Raw genomic sequence first — 26,708 nt, 5'->3', positions numbered from 1 at the left:
GGTAGCATGCCTACGGATTTTCCTCCTCTAAAAACTATGTGCGTGTTATGGTCGGGTGCGTGTTATAGAGTGAAAAATACGGTATTCACTACCTTGCTTCTGTCTCTTTTTCTGAAAAGCTCCTAAAAACCTATGTGATTTTTCCCCAGGCAAACTTTATTTGACCTTTATTTCCCTTAAAGAACTGCACTATTTGCCAAACATCAACTCACACAAGAGTGTACAAAAGTTGTCCTAAACTTTAAGATGGGCAAGGATCAATCCAACAGAAACCTTTAGCAAGTGAATTTTCAGTTCTTACTAATAGGACTACAAACAGAAACTGTCTGTCATAGAATTTACGAATAAAAGCAGGTCAAATTCTGACAAGTACGGTTTTACATTCTTCCATGCTTGGAAACAATTTGTTCTTGAATTGTCCACTGAGGTATTTTAAATCCGTGTTTACAAGTTTTTCTCTGTGTGAACAAAGACAGCTCCAGTTCAATGAAATAGCTGCACAATAAAGCCCTTTCTTTAGATAGGGATTTGTTTTACTAATAGCACCACCACTCTATTTGTGACACTAGACAAAAGTGCCCCAGCTGAAAACCCATGAAATGCCATGGTATGTTAGCATCAGAGTGTATCTGCAGCATTGCAAATAAGATTTGAGGCAATGCTCACCCATCACCCATCCCACTTGCCTAAGTTGCAACCCCTCCTCCTTCTCTTCTTCCCTTTACATCTTTCACAAGAATGAAGTGAGTGCAGCTGAACAGTCAAGGCACTTCATAGTGCCTAAGCCCTTACCCTTTTAGGCCTGAGAAGGCATGGAAAGCTACATGCAACAGTTGCCCTGCCTGGGTCTCTCTGTTTTCCAGGTAAAGGCTAGAACGCTCAAGAGAGATCCAGAAAGAGACCTGAACGTCTTACCAAAAAAGCTTGGCATTTAACTATGCTAAACTGTATTTGGCTATTTTGAAAAAATCAATTTACAGTACTATTTTGAGCTGTCTTTCCCCCTCCCCCTGTGCTTCTGGGTGTCTAATGCCTCTCTCTTCCACTTCCCCCACTGCTGTTTGCCTCCACCGTGCTGCCTAAGGACCATCCAGGTGGCATTTGGAGGAGCAGTCTGGCAGCCCTCAAACCTGGTGCTGTCAAGACAACTTTCTTCCTTCAGCTCTTAAGTAAGGTGGCTAAGCACAACTGAAGTACAGGTTTCAGATTTCAAAACCTACAGTTTGTCTGGCCTTCCCACAGCTCTTGCCACCAGTCTTAAAAATGGGAGCTGGTGAAAAAGGATACAAATGCAATGAATAGATGAATAAAGTCTCTTGGTGGTACATTTTTCTGATTTAAAGCAAGGCAGCTCGCCATCTTGGCAGCCTGGTCAACTAGTTCAGGGGTCGGCAACCCGCGGCTCTTTTACACCTTTGCCGCGGCTCCGCAGATCCTCAGGGACCCTGAGCAGAAAAGCAGAAGCGCCAGAAAGAGGAGGGGGATGGAGCTGGGCAGCCGAGCCGGGCAAAGCAAGGCGGTGGTGGCAGCGGAGCTCGAGAGGCGGCGGCTGCTGGGATGGAGGAGGAGGAGGCGGCGGCACCGGCCGACTGGAGAAGTCGGCATTGCTGACAGCTCTAATGGCCACATTCTCAGGGGGGAAAGACCATGGATACAGAGGACATGATGGACTGGGAAAAGGATTCACCAGTCTTTGACATATGTGCCTTCGCACGAGGGTCACATTATGCCACAGCCTTTAGTGCCTGGAAAAGGCACATAGCCATCCTCAGATTCCAGTAAATTCAGCTCAGAGGCCACAAAAGAACCCCGGCCTCCTCTACATTCCTTTAAGAACAGAGGCTCCACTCATCATGAGTGGAGCTAGCTACTTAGAGCAGTGTTTCCCAACCTTTTTTGGGCAAAGGCACACTTGTTTCATGAAAAAAATCTCGAGGCACACCACCATGCCAGATGGGGAAAGGTCACTTTTTACTTATGTAAAAAAAATTAAAAAAATAGTAACAGCATAGAAGGTAATGGTTAGGCTAGCATCCCTCTTCCAAATATGCTAGGTTTTTATTTGCAGGGACTGTTCTACATGGGAAAGCATTCAGCACTGTCATTCTCCCATCTGCCATCTGAATTGGTACTATTCTGGGTGAACTTACTCTACTGCATGTGTAGATGAAAATGGCACCAAGTGTGGGGGAGGGGCAGAACAGGTTTCAGATACAGGATATTAAGCATACACGTACTTCAGATTGAACTGGTTGCTTGCTTTGCAAGTTTTCATTTCCCAAATGACTGCCTTGGCAAGCGCAATACCTACCAGGCTCAACGCCGGTCTCGCGCTGCCGCTTCCCGCGCTCTCAAGGACCCGGGAGGAGGAAGGCGTGAAGGGAATCCCGAAGGCGCGAAAACCTCGCGCATGCGCAGGCCTTCTGCCTGCGACAGCCCAGTAGGCCGGCCGAAGCGAGCGGCGATGGGATGTGGGAGGGAGCTCGCTCGCCGCCCCGCGTGTGCCTATGTGGGGCACGTTACAGCCCCGTGATGTCAGTGCCACGCAGGCAGCCAGGCAGGCAGACGGCGAGAGCCCCGCGCTGGGCGGCCTCTCCTCGCCGCCGCCGCCCCGCCTCTCGCCGCCCGACTTGCCCGCCTCCTTCCCACAGCACACCAGGCAACGTCTCGCGGCACACTAGTGTGCCGCGGAACACCAGTTGGGAAACACTGACTTAGAGGAATGTGCATTCCCATTTAAGGTTCAGTTGCTGGTGTTAAAACAACATTTAAGTTTGCCTTGTTTGGCTTCCTGCCTAGGTGCCACGTGGAGCTATCTAGGGTGCTACCCAGCTTGCTTGCATTTCAACCTAAACCTCTCTTTTGCCTAACTTTACTTCCACAGATCCCTCCCTCCTTTATATGACCTTGTCTTGCTGGCACCTGACCTGTGCTAGACCTTTGTTTACTTGACCCTGACCTGGGATTAGCAGTACATGACCCTGGATCCCTGGAATTTGCGCTTAGCATACACCCTATTCTAGCTACATCCTCATCCCCCAGGCGGGAACCCTGCTTAGGACAGAACAGCAGGGGAAGTCAATATAGTGCCCTATAGATATTGTTCAGAGTATAAACTCCCATCCCATCATCACTGACCATGCTGGCTGGGTCTGATGGGAGATATAGTCCAACAACATATGGAGAGCATAACATTGAATATAGAAGGTTCTGCAGAGAAAATAAGACTCAAATGAGAGCAGAATCCACATGTTTGCGGGACCTGGGAAAAATGACTGCACAATCTCTTTGAAGTGAGCAGTGTTCACAATACAACCAATGATAGCAGACAGGTGTAATCTCAGCCAAATAGATGGTTTATCCCAAGCAGCCATCTGGTCTAGGGGGATGGGGACAGGACTGCTGAAAAAATATTATTAAGCGATAGTTGTAACTGTTACAGAAGAGTCCGAGTCTGAATGCAAAGGTTATAATGGAGAAACTCTGGGTGGGGGAAAATTATTATTATTATTATTATTATTATTATTATTATTATTATTATTATTATTCCCCGCCCATCTGGTTGGGTTTCTCCAGCCACTCTGGGTGGCTTACAGCACATAGAAATTGCCAAACATTAGACATTAAAAATTTCCCAATACAGGGTTGCCTGCAGATGTCTTCTAAAAGTCAGATAGTTGTTTACTTCCTTGACATCTGATGGAAGGGTGTTCTGCAGGGCAGGCGCTGCTACTGAGAAGGCCCTCTTTACAGGTTCCCTGTAACCTCACCTCTCACAGTGAGGGAACCGCCAGAAGGCCCTCAGAGCTGGACCTCAGCGTCCAGGCTGAACAATGGGACACAAACACGCAATCCTAAGTGGGACAAATCAGGCAGCGACCACAGCTTTGTTGCACATCACAGAGAGTGGGAGAGAGGTGTACAATGTAAACTCAACAGGGATTTGAATTCTTCTACAGAGGCTGCATATATACACAGTCCAAGCCCCCACTCCCCCAATGGTGAACAGGGTCTGATATTCTTCAGAGCTGATGGTCTTCCAGAAAGAGAGAGGAGAAGAGACACCTAGTGCCTTTTTATGACTAGAAGAAATTCAAACTCATCATACGTCATGCAGACAAACTTCACTTGCCACAAGCATCCAAGCACTTAGCTATTTACAAGTCTGCTCTAGGAAATTAAGACTCTCTCCAGATTAATACTCTTTCCTTTTCAAAATTCTAATAACACAACTAACTTACATCATCTAAAGTAACACATGTGTGAATTAAGAAAGTAATTTTCAGTTTAATAGTCTAGGGATATTAGATATTAAGAGGCACTGAAAAACATGAGGGTGTTGTGTCTTAAAATTATTATTATTATTATTATTATTATTATTATTAATTGATTTTATATACCGCCCTATACCCGGAGGTCTCAGGGCAGTTCACAGAACAAAATAAAAATATATAATCAAAATAAAAACAACCCAATAACCCCCGTCCTAAAGAGAGGGGGAAACCATACTCAGCACCTATATTTTAATAGGAGCAAATCAACTTGTCTACAAATTCTATCACACATATTCTACAATGTTGCTGGAATATTCCTCTCCCACTGCTAGATTTGCAGAGGTAATGGAAACACTCTTGTCTGACAAAACTTTTATGTAACCACAAGTTTTAATTACGGCATATTAGGGGAAAGAGAAGTCTTTAACCATGACAGAATTCAACTAGGAAACATCAAACACATATGCTTTAACATTGTTTTAAAAGATCCCTCATAGTAATGAAGTCCAAGTATGCAATCAGCAAACCACCAGCACTTATTTCAAGTTTCTGTGCAAACCACAACAGAAACCATTTTTATTACACTCCTGTTTTGGAGTGCTTATGTTAAGGCAGCGCTGGAAAAATGGAAGCTCAATTCCACCTCAATGTCCTAACAATGACTACGACAACCCAAACGTGAAGCTCTACATCAGGGGTCAGCAAACTTTTTCAACAGGGGGCTAGTCCACTGTCCCTCAGACCCTGTGGGGGGCTGGACTACATTTTGGAAAAATAAATAAATGAACAAATTCCTATGCCCCACAAATAACCCAGAGATGCACTTTAAATAAAAGCACACATTCTACTCATGTAAAAACACCAGGCAGGCCCCACAAATAACCCAGAGATGCATTTTCTACTCAACATTTCTACTCATGACAAAACACGCTAATTCCCGGACCGTCCACGGGCCGGGTTTAGAAGGCGATTGGGCAGGATCCGGCCCCCGGGCCTTAGTTTGCCTATCCATGCTCTACATCAGTGTTTCCCAACCTTGGGCCTCCAGCTGTTTTTTTGAACTACAATTCCCATCATCCCTGGCGACTGGTCTTGCTAGCTAGGGATGATGGGAGTTGTAGTCCAAAAACAGCTGGAGACACAAGGTTGGGAAACACTGCTCTACATAATGGTTTATATTTATAGCAATATGCTTTTGTTGCAGTATCAAAGGCCCAAATAATTAGTCAACACTAAGAGATTGCTATGGAGAACTAGCCCCTGAACAGACAAATACTGGCTCCTTCAAAACTTCCACTAATACCTAATTTACAGGCTGTGTTGACAATTAAGTCCATTCATCTACTTACTACCTACTTTTTAAGCATTTTAGATCTTTGGCCAATTAGGCTCAATTAACTTTCATCTACAGTATTATTATTTATTAAGTATTGTACTGTTATTTTAACTGTACTTTTTTGTTATTTTATACGTATATTCAATAAGGAAGCTAGACTCTACATTTGCAGCTGAACTGTACTGATTTTTGAAGAACATTTGAGTTTGTCACCTAACTCTAGTCTAGGCACAGGCTGCAACTAAATATTCACCACAGTGGTGAGCCACTTCCTGTCTAAAAACCAAAAGAAATTAGCCACAGAGATTAACATGTGTTGCAGGCACAACTCCTACAACATAAGCAACTGAATAGAATTCAGAGTACTGATGCTCCAAATAAAAAGTTAGTATCTGAACAATTATTTTTAAAATAGTATTGCCATAAATCAGTATTAAACAGCCGTGCAAAACAACTATATAGTAGCATAATTTGAGAACTAACATGTTACATTTCCAACAGCAGTCGTACCCAAAAGAGACAGTCAAATACATTTAGTCATATGAAATATAAATATCAACAACAATAGAGATAGACACCTACCCTGTTCATTCTATTTTCAATTGCAAAAAGGCAAATTTACTGTAATTTGATATTCAGAAGCCTCCTAAGCATTATGGGTTAATTTAAAAATGAATAGTAAAAAATCAGGATGCAAAGCAAGAGCATAGGTTAAGTTGCAGTTATTTTTGTAGCATTATGGATTTATATCCCACTGTCATATATTCATATTTTATCTTAAAAGTTTATGATCTTCTATACAGTGGTACCCCGCAAGACGAACGCCTCGCAAGACGGAAAACCCGCTAGACGAAAGGGTTTTCCGTTTTGGAGGCGCTTCGCAAAACGAATTTCCCTATGGGCTTGCTTCGCAAGACGACAGCCCATAGGGAAATCTCAGGGACAGCGGGGAAGCGCAGCGTGTCTTCCCCACTGTCCTCGGACCTCCTCCCGCCGCCGGCTTCGAAACGAAGCTCCGATGCCGGGCGGGGGGGGAAGCCTCCTCCCGCCGCGCGGCATCGGAACGAAGCTCCGATGCCGGGAGGGGGAGAGGGAACGCCTCCTCCCGCCGCGCGGCATCGGAACGAAGCTCCGATGCCGGGCGGGGGAGGGGGAACGCCTCCTCCCGCCGCGCGGCATCGGAACGAAGATCCGGTGCGGGGGGGGGACACCTTCTCCCGCCGCCCGGCATCGGATGGCTTTCCTGAAGACTTGGGGTGGGAGGAGGGTTTTCCTTCCCACCGCCAACATTCAGAATGCTGTTCTGAATGTTGGCGGTGGGGAGGAAAAACCCTCCTCCCACGCAAGCCCCGGGAACAGAGGGAAAGCGCTGCGCACCTTCCCTTCTGTTCCCGTACCTGTCCTGAAGGCTTGCGGTGCGGAGAAAAGCCCTTCTCCGCACCGCCAGCCTGGCAAGCAGTTTCCCTAGGAACGCATTAATTGATTTTCAATGCATTCCTATGGGAAACCGTGCTTCGCAAGACGAAAAACTCGCAAGAAGAAAAAACTTGCGGAACGAATTAATTTCGTCTTGCGAGGCACCACTGTACTTAGAAGTCAGAAATTCTACTCATCTTGCTTGATGAAAGACTAACAGATGATGGAAATTTCTGTCAAGTATGCAGAATCTATTACTTCCAATAAATCAAATTTACTAAATTGGAGATTACATCATATATACAAGGAGCATGACAAGAGATTATTTTAGCTGTTCTTGCCAAAGCTACTATCCTAACATAAGAACATAGGAAGAGCCTAGTGTATCAAGCCAGTGGTTGATCTAGTCCAGAATCCTGTACACAAGCATGAGCTGAGCGCAACAGCACTCTATCCATTTGTGATTTCCAAAAACTAGCATTTGGGATATTCTGCCCGAGACAGTTCAGGCAATAGTCTTATTTAGACTACTGGCTGAGAAACTGGAGTGTTTCCTGAGAAACCATTGAATTTAGTAGAATTAGTAAAATAAATTGTTTCTTGACTTCTAAACTGTGCTTTAATTGGTTAATTCATCGGTAAATTCATGTATTGGTCAAGAATAGGTTGCTAAGTATAACCTATCCTGCAACCTCAATAGTATAAGCTTAGTATTTAAAGTCAATTCATGTATAGTACTTGAAAGCAGCCTACTAGTTTAAGTTCAGATATGCAGTCGTACCCTGGTTCATGAACACCTTGAAAGTCGAATGTTTTGGCTCCCAAACACCACAAACTCAGAAGTGAGTGTTCCGGTTTGCAAACGTTCTTTGGAACCCAAATGTCCAATGCAACTTCTGCAGTTTCCGAACATTTTGGAAGTCAAATGGACTTCCGGAACAGATTCCGTTCAACTTCCAAGGTACCACTGTATGTCACTTCTCCAAAGGAAATTGTGCCCATGATGGCTATGTTGTTTCTACCTCCACTGTTGGAGGCAGTATACCAGTTGCTGGGAATCACAAATGGGTAGAGTGCTGTTGCACTCAGGGTTTGCTTTTGGCCTTCCCATTGCCATTGGGCTGGCAAATGTGAGAACAGGATGCTAGGCCCAGCAGACACTTCCTATGCGCAAAGTATCTCCCAACCATCAATTAATTATCAAAATATTTGGAAAAAAAATGTTGCAAAATGTCAAATAAAACGAAAGTAACTCAACAAAGTTCATTAGCAGAAAGAAATAATACATAAAGCAAAACCAAAGTTAAGCAACAAAAACTAAACTAAATTAAATTAAAATGCTCATCTTGCTGTATTCCAAGGGGCTCAGCAGCCTGGCTTAAACACAGTTCAGAGAAAGCTGGGTCTTCCCACCAGACTAGGTGGTTCATAGGTGGCTCCAAACTCACTCCTCCAAAAGAGGCAGACAACAGCACATGGGAAGTTCTGCAGAGGGTAATGATACTTTCCTGAGCCTCCCAGCTAGTGCTGGTCTTTCCTCATGCCAGAAACAATGAGGAAATATGTACTCCACAATGTTACCATCTATATAAAGCCAATCACATTTCATTTGTACTATTCTAAACCAAGCCTGTCTGTGTGTGTGTGCTTCAGTGAAAAGGGCATCCTGACAAGTCAAGCAGCCTTGGGCCATAGACTGCATATCCCTTGTGCCTTTTTAGACCAGTGTTTCCCAACCGGTGTTCCGCGGCACACTAGTGTGCCGCCGAACGTTGCCTTGTGTTCCGTGGGAGGGAGACGGGCGAGTCGGGCGGCGAGAGGCGGGGCGGCGAGCACACGCGGGGCGGCGAGCGAGCGAGCTCCCACATCCCATCGCCGCTCGCTTCGGCCGGCCTACTGGAGGAAGGCGCGAAAACCCGGCGGGCTTTTGGGTGGGCGCCAAGCAAGAAAGGCGGGAGGGCTCTGGTCCCTCCCCTCCCGACGGGGCTCCCGCACACACCTTTCTGCGCCGCCGCGTCCCGCCTGAGCAGCAACAGGAGGAGGAGGAGGGAGGCCAGCGCCGGCCGGGTCCCCCGGGGGAGCGGGCGCTCCGGGCTGCTCACCATACCCCGCGTCTCGGGCGCAGCAGCCGGCAGTCCGAATGCATCCCGAGCCGCGCTGCTCTCGCCTTGCCTCCTCCTTCGCGCCTCCTCCCGGCTCGCGCGCCGTCCCCGCGCAGATCCGTCCAGCCTCCGGCCGCCGCCGCCGCCCCCTCCTCTTCCTCTCCTTCCCCCACCCACCAACCCGCACGGCGCGCTCCCACCGCCCCCGATGGGCGCAACCAGTTCCGGGTCCACTGCAGCCGCCCCTTCCCCGCCTCCGGCAGCCGAAAGTCCCCCCGCTCCCTGCCCACCTCCCGGAGTTGAGGCGCCCTCTTTCGTTGCTTCGCGGGGAGAAGGCGGGAAGGGGGGAAACGCGCGCGCGCAAACACAAACAGAGCAACAAAGAGTCCTCGGGGTACTCGGAGGCCAAGGGGCGCGTTGTGGCCAAAGGCCTTCGTGGACTCTGCCCAGGAGCCCCCTCGGTTGGGCGGGTGGTGTTAGAGCGAAGCTTGTGGGAATGGCTGAAATGCAAGGCGTGGGGGAAGGGGGGGCCAGGTCGTTCCCCACCGGGGAGGGGAGAACGTCCTCCAAGTTAGTGGTAATTGACTCCAAGGTGATGGAAGGGCGCCCTTCACACGCGCTCAAAAACAGTTTCTGCTCAGGCGAGGTTCCCTGAGCGTGGAAATGGGCTTTGGGGCTGTCGGCATCCTTCAGGGGTCGAGATGCCAGCTGGCTAGCCCCCAGCTGTATCATGCCCTTCCTTTTTGCCGATCCAAAGTGCTGGCAGGGTGGCCAACACTTAACGTGTGAACCCGAGTCCGACACGGGCCCCGACCCGCTTTTACATCACTCCTCTTGTTGTGCATTGCAAGGAAAAGCCCGATGAAAATGCGCCTAATACCAAGTACTTTTGCGGGGAGTGGGGGGTGTCCTGATCTTTGCAGCAACAAAACACGCACACATCCCTCTACAGGCCGCTTTGTGGAAGATTCACTTCTTCGGCTGCTTGTCAAAATAATGTAACCTGACTGCTAATGCAACTGTTACTTTTCGTGGCCATATACCTACACGGTTAAGGTCTTTGGGAGAGCACACTGTAAATAGAAACTTACACTTTCGTGCGTCCCTCCCGGCGCGACGCTGCGCGCTGACATCACGGGGCTGTAATGGTGGTGTGCCGCGAGATTTTTTTCATCAAACAAGTGTGCCTTTGCCCAAAAAAGGTTGGGAAACACTGTTTTAGACAATGCCAATGTAGTCTAGCCCCTAAGAAAATGAAATCAGTCCCCTGATTCAGTTTATTCATAAAAAACAGATTCAAGTGTCTAGATGTCCAATATTATCAATTTAATACATCACAAATAAACCATAGCACTTAAATTTAGATTTTAATCTAAGTACTGTCTCAAAAAATTGCACATCAGGGTATTTTCTATGTATGTATTTCACACATTCAGCAATTTCATCTGTCAGTTGGAATATGTTTAGTCTAGGTGCGCACACTGATTTTTACTGCACACAAATCTTTGACATTAGCAAGTATGTTTGTTTGCTTGTTTTTAAAAAGCAGGAACATTAGTTTTGAAGTATCCCAATTAGACCACTAATGCCTTTTAAATCTGTCCAGTATGTGCTTAAAGCATTAGATGCTTGAAGTGTTTACATGTCTTAAATCCATTTCAATCTGATTTTTTCCCCCCTGCATCCTTAAATCTCTTTAATGATAGTGTTTCCCCACCCTTTTCCAGGGCTGTTTCTCACAAGATGACATTTCCTAGATGGAAGCCTCTTCTATAGAACTGTGTGAATTATTCATCCGGTGTGAGATAGTCATATTTGTAATCTCACAAGGTGCAAATGTGGTATGGTAGGCAACTAACAAATACAGCTTGCCACCAACTTCTACCCAGAAGAAATAAATACACATGGGTTTGTCACATATAACAAAGTACTGTACATGAGGAAGTTACACAATTGTCTGCAGGGAAGGAATTTCTATCGATGTGGTTTCTGTCTAGATTCTAGGGCAGCATAGCATCAAACTTTCTGCTCATCCCTTCTAACCCTTATTTTAGACCAGGGATAAAGAACCTGTGACCCTCCAGATATTGTTAGAGTCCACCAACATATGGAGGGCAACAGGTTCCTCATCTCTGTTTTAGACTTTCCAGTACAGTGGTGCCCCACAAGACAAATGCCTCGCAAGACGAAAAACTCGCTAGACGAAAGGGTTTTTCGGTTTTGCGTTGCTTCGCTATACGAATTTCCCTATGGGCTTGCTTCGCAAGACGAAAACGTCTTGCGCTTTTTTCTTAAAGCCGCTTGAAGAGGCGCAGTTGCGACGGACCGCGCTTTGCAAGACGAAAAGCATCGCAAGACGAAAAGACTCGCGGAACAAATTGTTTTCGTCTTGCGAGGCACCACTGTACAGTGGTACCTCCAGTTACAAACTTAATTCATTCCAGAGGTCTGTTTGTAACCCGAAACCATTCTTAACATGAGGCACGCTTTCGCTAATGGCGCCTCATGCTGCAGCGAGTGACTTCCGCTCAAATCCCGTGGCAAAGTTTGCAACCGGGTTAGCAGAGCTCGTAACCCAAAGCATTCGTAATGAGGGCGGTATGTAACACGAGGTTCCACTGTATAGAAATCTCAAGGACATCATAACTCAAATATTGCCAGCAGTAAAGAGAGCCCAAATTCCTGAGAAATCCCCAGCCTTAACCACTGTGATAACTTTGGTCATCTCCAGTGCTTTTTTCAGGGGGAACTCACAGGAACTCAGTTCTGGTACCTCTCAGGTGATTTCCAGCACCTCTCAGGCGGGTGCCATTGCCATTCTAAGAGAAAGAGGGAGACATTCATGGTAAGTTCCAGCACCTCTTTATCTAGCAAAAGAGCACTGGTTGCCTCAGTGCAAGAAAGATGGTGAATATTACAGTTGTCTCTTGGTTTCTGTAGCATCACTGTGTTACATTACGAGTCGTCTCATCAATATTACTTTGAGCTATTTATTCTATTTTATAAATTTAAAACTTATATACCCCCCTATTGCTCTTGATTGCAATACTTTTCCTTTCCTAAAGGAATTTATTCCACAGGCAAGGTTAGACCTGTTCCCCTCTGTAATACTGAGTCAGCTATCTCTGCAGATGGCCAGAGACAATAAAGCGCTGGAAAAAAGCAGTCTTGCCCAGCAGGAGAAGACATTTCATCCCAAAGCATCCTTAACTGGGAGAATCTCTCAAGATTACTCAATTTCCTTGTGCAGTAGTAACGTGACATGCTCTGACCTCAAGGAATGAACAAACAGAAGTACTTATTAATTCAAAACTATTAGATCTTACTTAGTAAAACCAGTATTTCAGGAGGACTACGGTAGCTCCCAAATACGGTAGCCCTGTTGCATTCCTAGAATCAGTTATCCCACCAACATACTGTATTCCTTTTCAACTTGTGTGGCAAAGTAAAAACTTCCAACCCATCATACAGGAGAGAGAATAAATAAAAAAAGGCATTGGGAAAAGTGCTGAGACTTTCCTTCCCTCATGCAAAGTTTATATATAACCAAATGGCAGAGTACAAAAATCACACTGTTTATTTCAGGACAACGCTATGCTCTTGTCAGATTACCAACATGCAAGTGTAGTTACATTGTTTTGCATTCAGCTATGAAGGTTATCGTGAAGATTAAAAGTTGCGCTTCTTTCTCAGCATAGCTTAAAAAATAAAAATCTTTATTTAGGTAAGAAGATAATAAGCCAGCTGCTTGTATCTTATGCTGCAGAGGATGTCCACAAATGCATTTATCCCCTTCAAAGAAGGGAGAGAGAGAAAATAAGTACAGTAGTACCTTGGAATTCAAACACCTTGGCTCCCAAACAAATCGGCTCCCGAACGATCGAAACCCAGAAGTGAGTGTTCCGGTTTTCAAAAGATTTTCGGAAGCCGAACATCTGGTGCAGCTTCCGCGGCTTCCTGCAGCCAATCAGAAGCTTTGGTTTCCAAACATTTTGGAAGTCGAATGGACTTCTGGAACAGATTGCATTTGACTTCCAAGGTACAACTGTATGTATGAATGTACATTAATGACCCTGTACATCATGCCCACTAGCATCCTCGACCCTCCCACTGCCTAGGGTTCACCTACCTCAGAGGAAATACACACACACACACACACCCTGCTTCATGAAACCTACTTTTCCCCAACCCCTACAAACAGCTGTGTTTGAGCTCTCATGAGGAAACATGAGTAGGTTTAAGTTAAGCCATACATAAATATTGTTGGCTGAATGAGTACAGTATCCACAGCCCTTCACAATGTTTTTTCCTGAAAATCCAGGGATAGTCATGAGTGATTGATTGTACAGTGAAAAGGGAAACATGCAAATGCATTCAACTAAGTTTTACTCAGTCAGTAGACTTATTGACATTGAAAGCCACTAGAGCCAATAGAGCAGATCCTCTTGAAACTGGTTCCCCCACACACACGTCCCCCGCCCAGTACAGATCACATTTGTTTCCATTGGCTTCCATGCTGAAAATAAGAATTCAAGAGAATTTTTAATTCTACTGCATCTGACTTTTACCCAAACTCTACGGAAAAGAGAGAAAGAGTTTGCACATGCAAACTGACTGATACATGGGGGAAAGAAGCAACCAAAAGCGTGGTGTCCCCAGAAGTCTTTCAAAATTGCAAACATACCTACAAACGCAAGAAAGACAGCAACACTTGTGCTAAACTATGACTTAGAATAACGTCCAAATACAGTGGATGCTCGGGTTGTGAACGTGATATGTGCGGGAGGCACGTTCGCAAGCCGTAGCGTTCACAACCCGCAGCGCCGCGTCTGCGCACGTGCAGGTCACGATTTGGCACTTCTGCGCATGCACAAGCGCCAAAACCCAGAAGTAACCCGTTCTGGTACTTCCGGGTTCGGCACAGTGCACAACCCGAAAACACGCAACCTAAGACGTCTGTAACCCGAGGTATGACTGTATGGCCTATGACTGTATAAAAAAGTAGATTCTGAACTGTAACCATTTACAAAGTAAGGTTCTGGGATAAATTCTGATACACTAACTTCAATACTGAACACTCAACACCTGCATGTGTATACATATTTCTTCAAGAAATCATAAAATATTAAGTGAGAAACATTGTTCGATTTGCTACTTTTCAGTGTAGTACGATCCACAATGTCATTTTCAGAATTCTAGTACCCCATATATGCTTAGCAAGAATCCTCTGTAGTTACAGCCTCTTCTTATATCTGCATTTTGCAAATCACTGGCTCATACAAACTGCCTTCACATCCCACTCACTACTTCACCTATCTGTGTTAGGCTGCTTCTTTATAATATTCTGTAAAAATACATGCATTGCACTTCAGATATGAAGGGTGCACACGTGTATAAATCACCCCCTTTTCCTTTAAAAATATGCATGAGTAGAGCAGAAAAGTCCATGTTTCTACTTGCATATGTTGCAAATGAAAACGCAGTGCATGCATATACTTATGTGGGAGTATAAAATGTCATTTAGAAGCAACAGGCTCACTTCAACACATACATTAACTCTTCAAAAATTGGTGCAAGTGCTGAAGATCCTTTCAGTACTCACTCAGGCTACAAATACCATGCATACTTACCTAAAAGTAACCCCCACTAAACACTGTGATCCTTACTTCAGAGTAAACACACAGAGAATTAAGCCACATATCTGAGAACAGTTTGCACAACAGAGGACATCTGTTCCAATTAAATGGAAATCTAATTTCTGCATCTGTAAATTCCCTTTTTTGCTTAGTTAAGTTGCACTCAAAACAATATACATGGGCTAAAGACACATCCAGGTTATTTTAGTCTTGCTTTCTTTAAAAAATTAGGCCCATATCACAGCAAAAACTACAGTTGCAAAGTGGGGTTTTTAAGTGATTTTGAAGTTCTCATTTCCCCAGTAATTCCTGGGTGGAAACCTAGTTTTCAGTGGTCTAGCCTTACCTTGTTTTCCACTGGAAACTGCCATTCTGAAAACTAGCAGATTCTGAGTCATTTTCCAACTTCACAATGACCCAGTTCAAATGTAACACTAAGCCAAACTATAGGTTAGCCCAAATGTGCAGGCATGTGGAGTGATGGAGATGAGACTGCAGCCGCTTTGTTCCTTCTTCAGTCCTGTTGCTGCTGTGCTGCTATAAGGTAAACTATGGTTGGACTTAATCAAGTGTTATCAGAATTTGGGCTTGAGATTTATTTCACTCCACAAGCGGTAGCCAAGCTTTGTTCTTTGTTTACGGCTTGTGGTTGGTTTGAAGAAAGCAAAGCATGACCCTGGGTTTGGACAACATAAGTCAAATCATGGCTTAGCTTGCAGTAGCAGGAGTATCACAATCTTTTATCCATGTTTTGGCTTAGAATTACATGTGAACTGAGCAAGATCTATCTTCCACTCTGGTCCTTATTAGTTACCCACTTTACATTATGTAATATAACAAGTATCAAAAATCTGACAGAAAAATATCTCAGCTCAAGAAGTATTGTTACCAGAACTACATGAAGCTTTAATCTGCACAGTTGGCTAAAATTTCTATCACTATATCAGACTCTATGTTCCTCTGCAAACAATACTTCTTTAACCTTCTGCAAGCCTCAGTAAAATTCTCCAAGGCTATGATATCAGGGGGCGATGATAATTGCTCTCCCCACATCACACCACCATTTCAGCAAAACCTGATCAGAAATTCAATCATCTCCAGGTCAAATGCCAGAATATTTTCCATCGTTATTATTAAAACTAAAAGCAAAAAATCCTGCAAGCCTACCTGTTCCCACCATGATGCAACATGGCAAAAAAGATCTCATTCATCCTGTGCTATAAAAGAAAAACTTTTGCTTAGTTCAGACCATTAGCTATTACGCATAAAGGACACCATGGTGAAACCATGGTACATGCACCAAGGCAGATCAACTACAAAAGCTCTCTGAACACACAAAGATAACCCAATTAATAGGTCTGGTCATTCAAATAATGCAAATGAATCAATGCATATTCCACAGCTGTCAAGTGTCCCTTATTTGAAGGGACAGTCCCTTATTCCAGCACCATGTCCCGCTGCTGTCCCTTATTGATAGATGTCCCTTAAATTTCAAAGGAAGCAGCTCCTCTCCCTCCCTCCCTGCCAGCCAGGGAGGAGGGAGGCTCCAACTGGGTTGCTTGGCTGCGTTGCTCACCCAATAAGAAGTCTAAGAATGACTGGGGGTGGAGCTTGCATGTGGAGCTTGTGGAGCTTGTGTGTGGCTAGTTAATGCAAGCTGAGGGGGCTTTTGAATGCTGGGTGCCATTTTGTTGCACGTGCTGCTGTAAACTTTGCAGTGCAAAGCCAGGCCGGGGAGCCATCTTAAGTTGAGGCTGCATAGGCCTTGTGGTGCATGTGATTCAGATTCTATTCAGTTGAACCTCTGGTTACAAAGTTGGTTGGACAGTGTTCTCGAAGCTTGACCATACTGCAGGAGGACAGGAAGACTGGAGTGCCTGGAACAGGTGAGGCAGCAGGTCCCTTATTTTGGCTGCTGGCCCCTTATTTTCAAGGCTGCTGGTCCCTTATTTTCAAATCTGTAAGTTGACAGCTATGGCATATTCTCATTGTGACACTGTAAATGCTCCACCCTTCCCTTGTTCTTCAAATAATATGTTAGAAGATACAGAGAAACATTCTATAAATGTCTTTTACTGTTTCTTGGTCTCGCCTCAAGAACTTGCTATACTTACATCATGGATACACTTATAAGGAAACAAATTCCAAGATTTCACAACCCTTACATGCCCCAAGCTATGTTATTTTTCAAATCAAAAACAGGTTGCAGAATTCACTTGTTGTAAAGTGCCCTGACTATGCCAAGAGAAAATAAATTTGCCTTTCATTTGTTTAACCATTCCTTTACATAAAGCCCAGAAAGCTTAGATTCATTAGAACGAGTTGGAAGGCAATGCAGACTTCAATAATAAGATAGAAGGTACGTGAATAAAACCTAGGCATGTACTGAAGCAACAGATGCAGCTTCACAATGCCCACTTGAAGCAAAATCACCTGCATTCAGTTGTTAGCCATATCCAATTTCCCTTTTAATCAGCAATGCGTGGAAGACAAGCTGTCATTATGCCATTATTTATCATTATGCCATTATTTATATTTGGAACTTACACATATGCACCCATCCCTGTGCCTTTGGAGATCTACTACTCATTTGCCTTGTCTTTCCTCAGCATCTTTTCACTATGCAGTCATTGACATGGCAGCTTCATTGAAAAATCTTTGAAAAGACAAAATGCCAGTCAGCAGGCAGAGAGCTGCTGAATTGTATCAATGTGACATTTTAATGACACTGCATACCATGCAATAATATGAGAATTAACCGTATCACCTCTCTCCTGCAAGTGTGCATGAAAGGCTGGTGTGGCGAGGATGCAATCTAAAATACCGTACATGCAACCTAAGCTAGGCCAACTGCCTGTTTGAATATTCAAGTATAATTTCAGCACGCAGCATGTTTATTCAGAAGGAAACTCGGTTGGTTTTTTCCTTCTCCCCAAGACCCAGCAGAAATACCAAAATGCTAACCCACCCAGATGCAAGTAACCTCAACTACCACATCACAGGAGGAGCCCTGAAGATGCAGCTTAACATCATCACCTCCAGAACAATGTTGCCTGCTGGATATTTCAGCAGAAACGGGCAGTCTGGTGGCTTGGGAGTCTGAATTACAAGATCAACGAATATCCTTTTATTCCGAGCATACTGTGATATTCTTAGCGGAGGAGGAGGAGGGAAGAAGGCAGTCCTTTATGAATGCACATCTGGCCACCACCTATCTAGAAGGAGCGACACATTGTAAAGGGGAAAAGGTCTGTTCTCAAATCATTTCACAGCAGCATCTGCCAAGAATCGTGTGCGCATTCACACACACACACACACACTTAACAAGCGCAGCATGAGCACAAATCACTCCACACAAGGCTGCAGAACGAGAAGCGTTTCCTCGAGGCTCTTAATCCCTCGGTCGTGGGTTCGAGCCCCGCGTTGGGCAAAGGATTCCTGCGCTGCAGGGGGCTGGGCTAGATGACCCTCGTGGTCCCTACCAGATCTACGATCCGAAGGATCTCACAGCTTCTGGGAGCCGCGAGCAGCATGGGAGGGTCACCGGGAGGGCAAAAAAGGGAACCCGTCCCCATGTATTATTATGATTATTTCTCTTCTGAACCGCACCGAGATTTGTTGATGAAGGGCGGGATAGAAATCTAATAAAAAAAAATATTCATACCCCGCCCATCTGGCTGGGTTCACCCCCCCCCCCAAAAAAAAATGTCCACGGCCTTGCTCCACTGTTGTTGTTTTTTTTAAAAACCACACACAACGCGGGGCTGAGCCTGCGAAAGCGAGCATCTCTCCCGGCGCCCAAGATATGCCGAGGCGGCCTCTCGCGCGGACATCCCGCCGCAAACACGCGTGTCGCCCTTTCCCACGACCGCCCAACCCCCACACTCCGGGTTCCAGGCCTCCAGAAGCACGAAACGTAGGACGCCCCGAGATTTCCCCTCAGCAAGGGGCGGCGGGGGTGGTTTTTTTTTGGGGGGGGTGTTGGAGACCAGACCCGGTTGGGGGAAAGGCGCGCCCCCGCCCTGACACGTAACGCCGTACCTGTATGTAGTTGGTCTCGCAGTACTCGGCGACCCGCTCGAGGTTGGTGTAGCTGTCGAAGAGGGCCCGGCGCCCCCCGGGGATCTCCTCCTCCAGCAGCATCTGCAGCTCCGCCATCTTCACATGCTCGCGCGCTCCGTCCCGCCCCTCTTCCCTCGCCTCCCCCCCCTCAACCCCGCGCCTCAGCCGCGGAGACGGACAGCCGCCCCCTCCCCTCTCTTCTCCACCTCACCCCCCCCCCGCCACACACACACACACCCTTGCGACGGACGCCCTCCGACGGCCCCCGGCCGCGGCGCCTCACGCTCTTTCCCCTCGCCGTGAGAGAAACACCCACCGGCCAGGCGTCGGCGGAGGCGCGGCGCAACCGGCCAACAGCGGCGGACGCCACTGCGCAGGCGCCGGGGGCTTCCACAACGGCTGCTCCTCCTCCTCCTCCCCCCCCTCTCTCGTTCGCGCGCGCTCTCCCTCGCGCACGCGCGCATGCTCCCCGCTTCCCTCACACGCAAACCCCGCCTTCCGCGGTCTCGGGCCGCTTCCGGTGTCCCCGTCTGCCCCGCCCCCCTTCTCCCCCCCCCCCATGTCGCGTCATGGCGGCCTGTGGGGAGAAGGGCATGGCCGGGGAGTTGGGGGGAGTGGAGTGAGGAATGGGGTGAAGGATGGGATGGGGTGTCTCCTATGCCCACACATCCCCTTGTGTGGGGAGAAAGGAATAGTGGTGGCTGGAGAGGAGGTGAACTGGACGCCACAATTCCATCCTGCCTCCCCCCCAAATAATAATAATAATAATAATAATACAGTGGTACCTCAGGTTACATACGCTTCAGGTTGCATACGCTTCAGGTTACAGACTCCACTAACCCAGAAATATTACCTCGGGTTAAGAACTTTGCTTCAGGATGAGAACAGAAATTATGCAGCAGCAGCTGGAGGCTCCATTAGCTAAAGTGGTACCTCAGGTTCAGAACAGTTTCAGGTTAAGAACGGACCTCCAGAACGAATTAAGTACGTAACCAGAGGTACCACTGTAGTAATAATAAATAAAAAATTCAGCCTCCATATCTCCTTTTCACAACATTCCATTTTCTTTTGTTACAGAAATACTGAGGTCTCAAATAGAGAATAAATGTTGATCACTGCACAAGGCAAATACACATAAGTAAGTACAGTCATACCTCCGGTTGAATGTGCTTTGGGTTGTGTTCCATGGCAACCCGGAAGTAACTGAGCGCGTTACTTCCGGGTTTCGCCGCTCGCGCATGAGCAGATGCTCAAAATGACATCACGCACATGTGCGGAAGCGGCAAAATGTGACACGCGCAGACGCGCCGTCGTGTCTTATGTTCCATTCAGGATGCGAACGGGGCTCCGGAACGGATCCCGTTCGCATCCCAAGGTACCACTGTATATAAACCACATGCCTAACATAACACAGGAGAGCAATCCAAAAGTTTTGACCTATGAAGCCTTAAACGGCTCCAGACCGCAATACCTCAGGGGCAATACCTCTTTCCATAGGAACCTACCCAGAACCTGAGATCGTCATCTGAGGCGCTTCTTCGTGTGCCTCCTGAAGAGGTCCGGAGGGTGCCAACACGAGAACAGGGCCTTCTCTGCAGTGGCTCACCATCTGTGGAATGCTCCCCCAGGGAAATTCGCCTGGCGCCTTCATTATACACCTTTAGGGACCAGGCAAAAACATTCCTTTTTAACCAGGTCTTTGGTTGATTTGATTGACATCCTATACCCTTTTAAAATGGTTATTGGGTTGCTGTTTTTATTTTGATTATGTATTTTGTGGTTTTATATTTTGATTTTGTTCTGTGAACTACCCTGAGGGCAGTATATTATTATTATTTTTAATAATAATAATAATAATGCCATCTTGGCTCTCCTAAAGACTCTCAATATTTCCCCTGCCTCCTTCATCCCCCTTGCCTGAGAACAGGTAGGCAGATAGCAATTAAGGGAACTTTCTGAAGGGATTCCTCTCCTATATCTATATCCAGATGTTCTGCTTTGAGGGATGTCCGATGGTCATCCTGACGGTCTTATCAAATGCTAATGTTTTGTGTAAACTGTGTCTAGAACTTTGTGAAACTTGCTAAATCCTCAGGAATATCACACTTGGCCTGCCTGGGCCACAGTAACCCGACCTTGTGTGTGATGTAATTTCTGACTGTTTGTAGAGGGGGTGTCCTTCTTCTTGATGCCAAAATGCAAACCCTGAAAAGAGATGTTTCTTCTGGGTTCTAGGGTCTCTCTTGCCTCCTTGCTAGGAGGGGAGGGAACTCTGTCGCAACAGAAAAATAAAGATCAGCCTTGCTTTCACTGCATCCTGCCTCCATCCCTTCATCTCTGACAGATTCTGGATTTAGGGGACTCAGTTCCTTGGGGAGTTGGGCAGCAAAAGCCAACCACCCTTATTTTTCTATATCACTTTCATTAATTTACAATATTTTCCGCTCTATAAGACGCACCAGATCACAAGACGCACCTAGTTTTTGGAGGAGGAAAACAAGAAAAAAAATATTCTGAATCTCAGAAGCCATAACGGCAAGAGGGATCGCTGCGCAGTGAAAGCAGCAATCCCTCTTGCTGTTCTGGCTTCTGGGATAGCTGCGCAGCCTGCATTCGCTCCATAAGACACACACACATTTCCCCTTACTTTTTAGGAGGGAAAAAGTGAGTCTTATAGAGCAAAAAATATGGTATTTATTGAATTTTTATACCGTCCTATAGCCGGATGTCTCGAGGCAGTTCACAGAACAAAATCAAAATATAGAGCTGTGATATACCTAATCAGAATAAGAACGATAACCCAATAACATTCCCCACAAAAAAGAACCACATTTTAAAAGGGCATATGTGTTGCAAATGAGGCTATTTTTCATTTTCGCCCTTGGCACACGGCCTTGAACCAGCACACAGCCTTCTGGAACCCAATCTATTGTTTAATGGGTCATTTACTTACTTGCTGTTGTTGTTTTTCAAAAATGCATCTATAAGCCATCCTGATTTGAGAATTGTACATAGTACCATAGAATTATAGAGGGAACACGAGGGTCATCTAGTCCAACCCCCTGCAGTGGAGGAATCTTTTGCCCAACATGAGGCTCAAACCAACAACCCTGAGATTAAGAGTCTCGTGCTCTACCGACTGAGCTTTTTTATTTTTAAAAGGGGAAACCCACAAAATTTATGGCTGGGTAAAAGATTTATTGCAGGATAAATGTTTGGGGACCAAATGTGTGGCAAGTCTTGCCTGGAACTAGGCTCTAATCCACAAAAAGCTTGTGCCGTAATAAATCTGTTAAAATTCACAGTATTTATTGGTTCTTGCAACAGACTAATGCGGCTACCCCTCTGGAATCTTGACTGGAAAGATTGCTTCAGCTGTTATTTCCAATAAACATATATTCACCAGCCCCAATGTGCTAGGTGCTGCCTCTGGGCTTCTTACCAATTTCTGAAGGGAGACTAGGATTCTTGCAAAAGACTGCTAGATTTGGTCAGCCTTTGTCTGATCCAGAACAGCACTTTTCTTGTTCTTAAACGAGAGTGCTCTTGGGAATACATAACATAGATTTTGCCTTAACTGAGCACACAATCTTGCTTTGTTAATTCAAAACATGTCAGTGGATCACAAGGGCTCTATTAATAAGGTAGACCACCCAAGACTGAAGTCAGCCTGTCCCTCCTATACGAAAGGTAATCTTATGCATACTTACTTAGAAGCAAGCCCCACTGGGGAGAGTGGGAATCAATGCTTTTAATTTATTTTTATTTTTATAATGTGTTACGTTCCATGGGTAGCTAACAGAGTTGTAATCCTCTCGTTAAAATCAACAGGACTTCACCATGCTTAACTTTGGCTAGATCATGCCCAAGGTTTGAAAACCTTTGCCCAGTGGAGGCTTAAAAAATAATAAAAAAAATTGACTAGAATATAAATTGATGTAGCTACACTGTTGAGAGTAGTTAAAACAAGAATTGTGAAATACCTATTACTGTCACAAAGATAGATGACATTTGGAATACTGATGATCTCTTTGTAAAAATACGTATGCAGAGAAATAGCATCCCACTGAATAACTCCTCTCATATTGCACATTAGCCTTCCTGGATTATAATTTCAATCATTAAACCTACTGAAAGCCACAACAAGGCCAAACTCCCTGTTTAGAGTTTAGAAAAACAAATGCATCTTTTTCCTCTGGAGAGACAGTAACAAGCAGAGTTCCCTAATGTTGCATATATTTCCAGAATGCTTTTGTATTTTGTCGTTATTTGTCACATGAAATGGTGGATAAATAATATTCCCCACTCCTAAATTGTAGGCTGTCAAAACATGAGATATCCAATACCTGAAAATGAATGCTCAGGCTGATACACCTGAGTTCAAATTGTGTATCCACTGGATCCCTAAATGATTATTAGGATTTATCCATGTTGCATAAATTATACATGCATAGTCCACTAAGTGCAAGGTATTTCCACCATTCTGGCATAAATGAGATTTTACCGTTCTGTTTATACCTGTCTTAGAAAAGATTAATTACTGGTTCTCATGAAAGTTATATCCAATTCCACCAAGTATTTGTAAGACAATAAAGAACTAGGAAGGACAAAATTGGATGCCATTTTCCAGCATTCAGCTGTGAATTTATAGCCGTCAAAGCTGTATTGCAACAGAGCAACACCCTTGTGAAAATTTCATTTCGGTATGTTAAGTCGAGAATCAATTACATAGGAAAAGGTGCAGTTTTCAAGTGCCTCTTTGTGGAACAGTCTTCTTGTTCTAAATTAAACTGCTCAGAGATAAGGCAGCATCCAGATGGCTTCCTCTGTGGCTGGTTTAGCACTGTAGCGCTAAATCAGAAAAAAAGGGAAAGGCATTTCAGGAAAGAGGTGCCAACTATCTTTTGTCAAACTCTTTGCACTTATTCTTTTGGACTGAGTAGCCCTTGGTAGTTCACCAAGGTATCAAACATTGGTTGGCACAGTGAACAGCACACCTAACAAATAAAAAGAAAAACCCTTTATCTACAGTGCACACATACATCATTTAGTGATAGGTGATGAACAAGTCCCCCTCGGTTTGATTCATAATCACTTCATTATTTACAAGCTTTGTCTGCCGTCTTTCAGAAAAATCTCATCTGTTTTCCAAGAGTGCCCCACCACACGAACACACATTTTTCAATTGTTTCCCCTCCTTTAATCTGCCCTAGAGGGCTACTTGGAAGAAGGCTTCCCCTACCCAAAATGCACCCAGGAGCCAATAAATGTTTTACGTGTGAATGGAGAAACGCTAATCACATAAAACATTTGGAAGAACTGGGTCGAAAAGAGATGCTCTTTTGAAAACAAAAAGCTGCCTAGGCAGGTGATCCGATCATATGGTTCACGGGAAACAAGACGGATTTCATTGAGCGTTAAGAGGCCAAACAATATTGACACGTTCACCTACAAAGTGTGGGGTCTAGTCTGCACAGAATCACAGAGCGTTTGGGAGAAACAATGCTTCAGTTATATTGCACCTGCGCTTTACGGGATGATGAGGCAATTATTAAGGTAAGGTAAAGGGACCCCTGACCATTAGGTCCAGTCGCGGACGACTCTGGGGTTGCGAGGCTCATCTCACTTTATTGGCCAAGGGAGCAAGCATACAGCTTCTGGGTCATGTGGCCAGCATGACTAAGCCGCTTCTGGCGAACCAGAGCAGCGCACGGAAACGCCGTTTACCTTCCCGCCAGAGCGGTACCTATTTATCTACTTGCACTCTGACGTGCTTTCAAACTGCTAGGTTGGCAGGAGCTGGGACCGAGCAGCAGGAGCTCACCCCGTCGCGAGGATTTGAACCACCGACCTTCTGATCGGCAAGTCCTAGCCTCTGTGGCTTAACCCACAGCGCCACCCATGTCCCGAGTCAATTATTACAAATTTACTAATATTACTCATTGGGACTTGTTCCATTTTCACCAGCAGAGATTGGTAGGAGCTAAAGAACTGCAAGTTGCTAAAGTAAGGAGAATGCTCTGTCACAGGTTACTAAACCATCCTCAAACGACTTGTAGGGAAGAATGAATTACAACAGGTAAAACCACTTTGCTCCATGTCTGAAAGCATCCCAGCTGGTGTTTCCCCATGTCGCATTCTGATGCTCCAACCTGCTAGACCTAGTGCATCCCTCGTACACTAGTCTTGCTAGGGAGTTTCCACAAAATATTGGATCTGCCGACCCCTGTGAGCAGTTCAATTAGGACTTCGGGTTCAACGGCTTGATTGTTGCTAAGGTTACCTGCAAGCCTTGGATTGATTGCTGGTCATAGCTGCTAGGTAAAAGCATGCAGGGCTATTTCCCGTCATATTGTCCTGCCTCCTTAGGCTTCTGTGTCAGGGATATGTGTGCAGGGAGAGGTCCAGCTGATGTGTAGCACCTCCCTAAGAGATCTGGACTGCGTTGGTGAAATATGCAAACAACAAAAGTGATTACCCAATTGTGTCTACTTTTGAAGGAATGGGTTTCCCAAATCTAAAACCTGACTGTGCAGTCAGTCTGGAACGGGCCCCCAAATTCCCGTTTCTCCTTCTCGAAGGGTGCATTAGCTAAAAACCATTAACTTGAGCTCGTGTATAACAGGAACCCAGCTGTACAAACAGGTGGGACAGGAGGACAGGAGGCGGGCAGGTGTGGGGGATTCCCTGGTCTTGAATGGGCTAACTGTGCCCCTGAAGGACCAGGTGCGCAGCCTGGAAGTCATTTTGGACTCACAGCTGTCCATGGAGGCACAGGTTAAATCCGTGTCCAGGGCAGCTGTGTACCAGCTCCATCTGGTACGTAGGCTGACACCCTATCTGCCCGCGGACTGCCTCGCCAGAGTGGTGCATGCTCTGGTTATCTCCCGCTTGGACTACTGCAATGCGCTCTACGTGGGGCTACCTTTGAAGGTGACCCGGAAACTACAACTAATCCAGAATGCAGCAGCCAGACTGGTGACTGGGAATGGCCGCCGAGACCATATAACACCGGTCTTGAAAGACCTACATTGGCTCCCAGTACATTTCCGAGCACAATTCAAAGTGTTGGTGCTGACCTTTAAAGCCCTAAACGGCCTCGGTCCAGTATACCTGAAGGAGCGTCTCCGCCTCCATCGTTCTACCCGGACACTGAGGTCCAGCACCGAGGGCCTTCTGGCGGTTCCCTCACTGAGAGAAGCCAAGTTACAGGGAACCAGGCAGAGGGCCTTCTCGGTAGTGGCGCCCTCCCTGTGGAATGCCCTCCCACCAGATGTCAAAGAGAACAACAACTACCAGAGTTTTAGAAGACATCTGAAGGCAGCCCTGTTCATGGAAGCTTTTAATGTTGATGTATCATAGTATTTTAATATTCTTTTGGAAGCCGCCCAGAGTGGCTGGGGAAACCCAGCCAGATGGGCAGGGTATAAATAATAAATTATTATTATTATTATTATTATTATTATTATTATTATTATTATTATTATTACCGTCTCCCTTATCAGTCCATGAAGGCTGGTAATGACGGATGGCCTTGTCAGTTCCAAGTGGAGCAGGGATAGCACGTCTGGGTCTTATCTTACATCCTGACCACACTGATGCACAGACCTTGTCAGCCCCCACGCCCGGGAACAGCACCAGGAGTGCTCTTAGAGTTGGTGACCTTCTTACCCCAAGATAAGGAATACAGGAACAGGAACATCCTTTTATGGTCAAGAGTACCGGAACAGGAACATCTGTTTATGGTCATGGATGTCAACTTACGTGTATAAGCTGACGTGTCTGGATTCCTGGGGAAGGGAGGAAAGGGTGCCTGAAGGATATATATACTGTATGCAATTTCTCTTGCTTTTGTGTTTGCTGTGAACTGATTCACGCAGTG

General features: G+C 45.6%; 2 protein-coding genes across 17 annotated transcripts in view; both read right to left on the bottom strand.

Annotated features, from left to right (window-relative positions):
• The window catches only part of CYP20A1 (cytochrome P450 family 20 subfamily A member 1), a 343,026-nt gene that overhangs the window by 244,664 nt on the left and 71,654 nt on the right, over positions 1-26,708 (bottom strand). The gene's annotated exons all lie outside the window — the stretch shown is intronic.
• The window catches only part of ABI2 (abl interactor 2), a 77,397-nt gene that overhangs the window by 39,854 nt on the left and 10,835 nt on the right, over positions 1-26,708 (bottom strand). For 6 of the 16 annotated variants that reach the window (XM_082193842.1, XM_082193850.1, XM_082193852.1 and 3 more), the window contains exon 1: positions 18,806-19,207. The exons of 1 other annotated variant lie outside the window; for it this stretch is intronic. In XM_082193842.1, the coding sequence (XP_082049968.1) occupies positions 18,806-18,922 (117 nt within the window). In that variant the 5' untranslated portion in view covers positions 18,923-19,207. Of the gene's footprint in view, positions 1-18,805; positions 19,208-26,708 lie in introns of those variants that run through there. 9 more of the 16 variants (XM_082193856.1, XM_082193843.1, XM_082193844.1 and 6 more) reach the window with 2 other exon arrangements.

This window comes from Podarcis vaucheri, assembly GCF_965113315.1.
Source record: "Podarcis vaucheri genome assembly, chromosome: 1".
NCBI lineage: Eukaryota > Metazoa > Chordata > Lepidosauria > Squamata > Lacertidae > Podarcis > Podarcis vaucheri.
The sequence above is the reverse complement of the archived record's forward strand: the minus strand, read 5'-3'. Positions and strand labels throughout refer to the sequence as shown.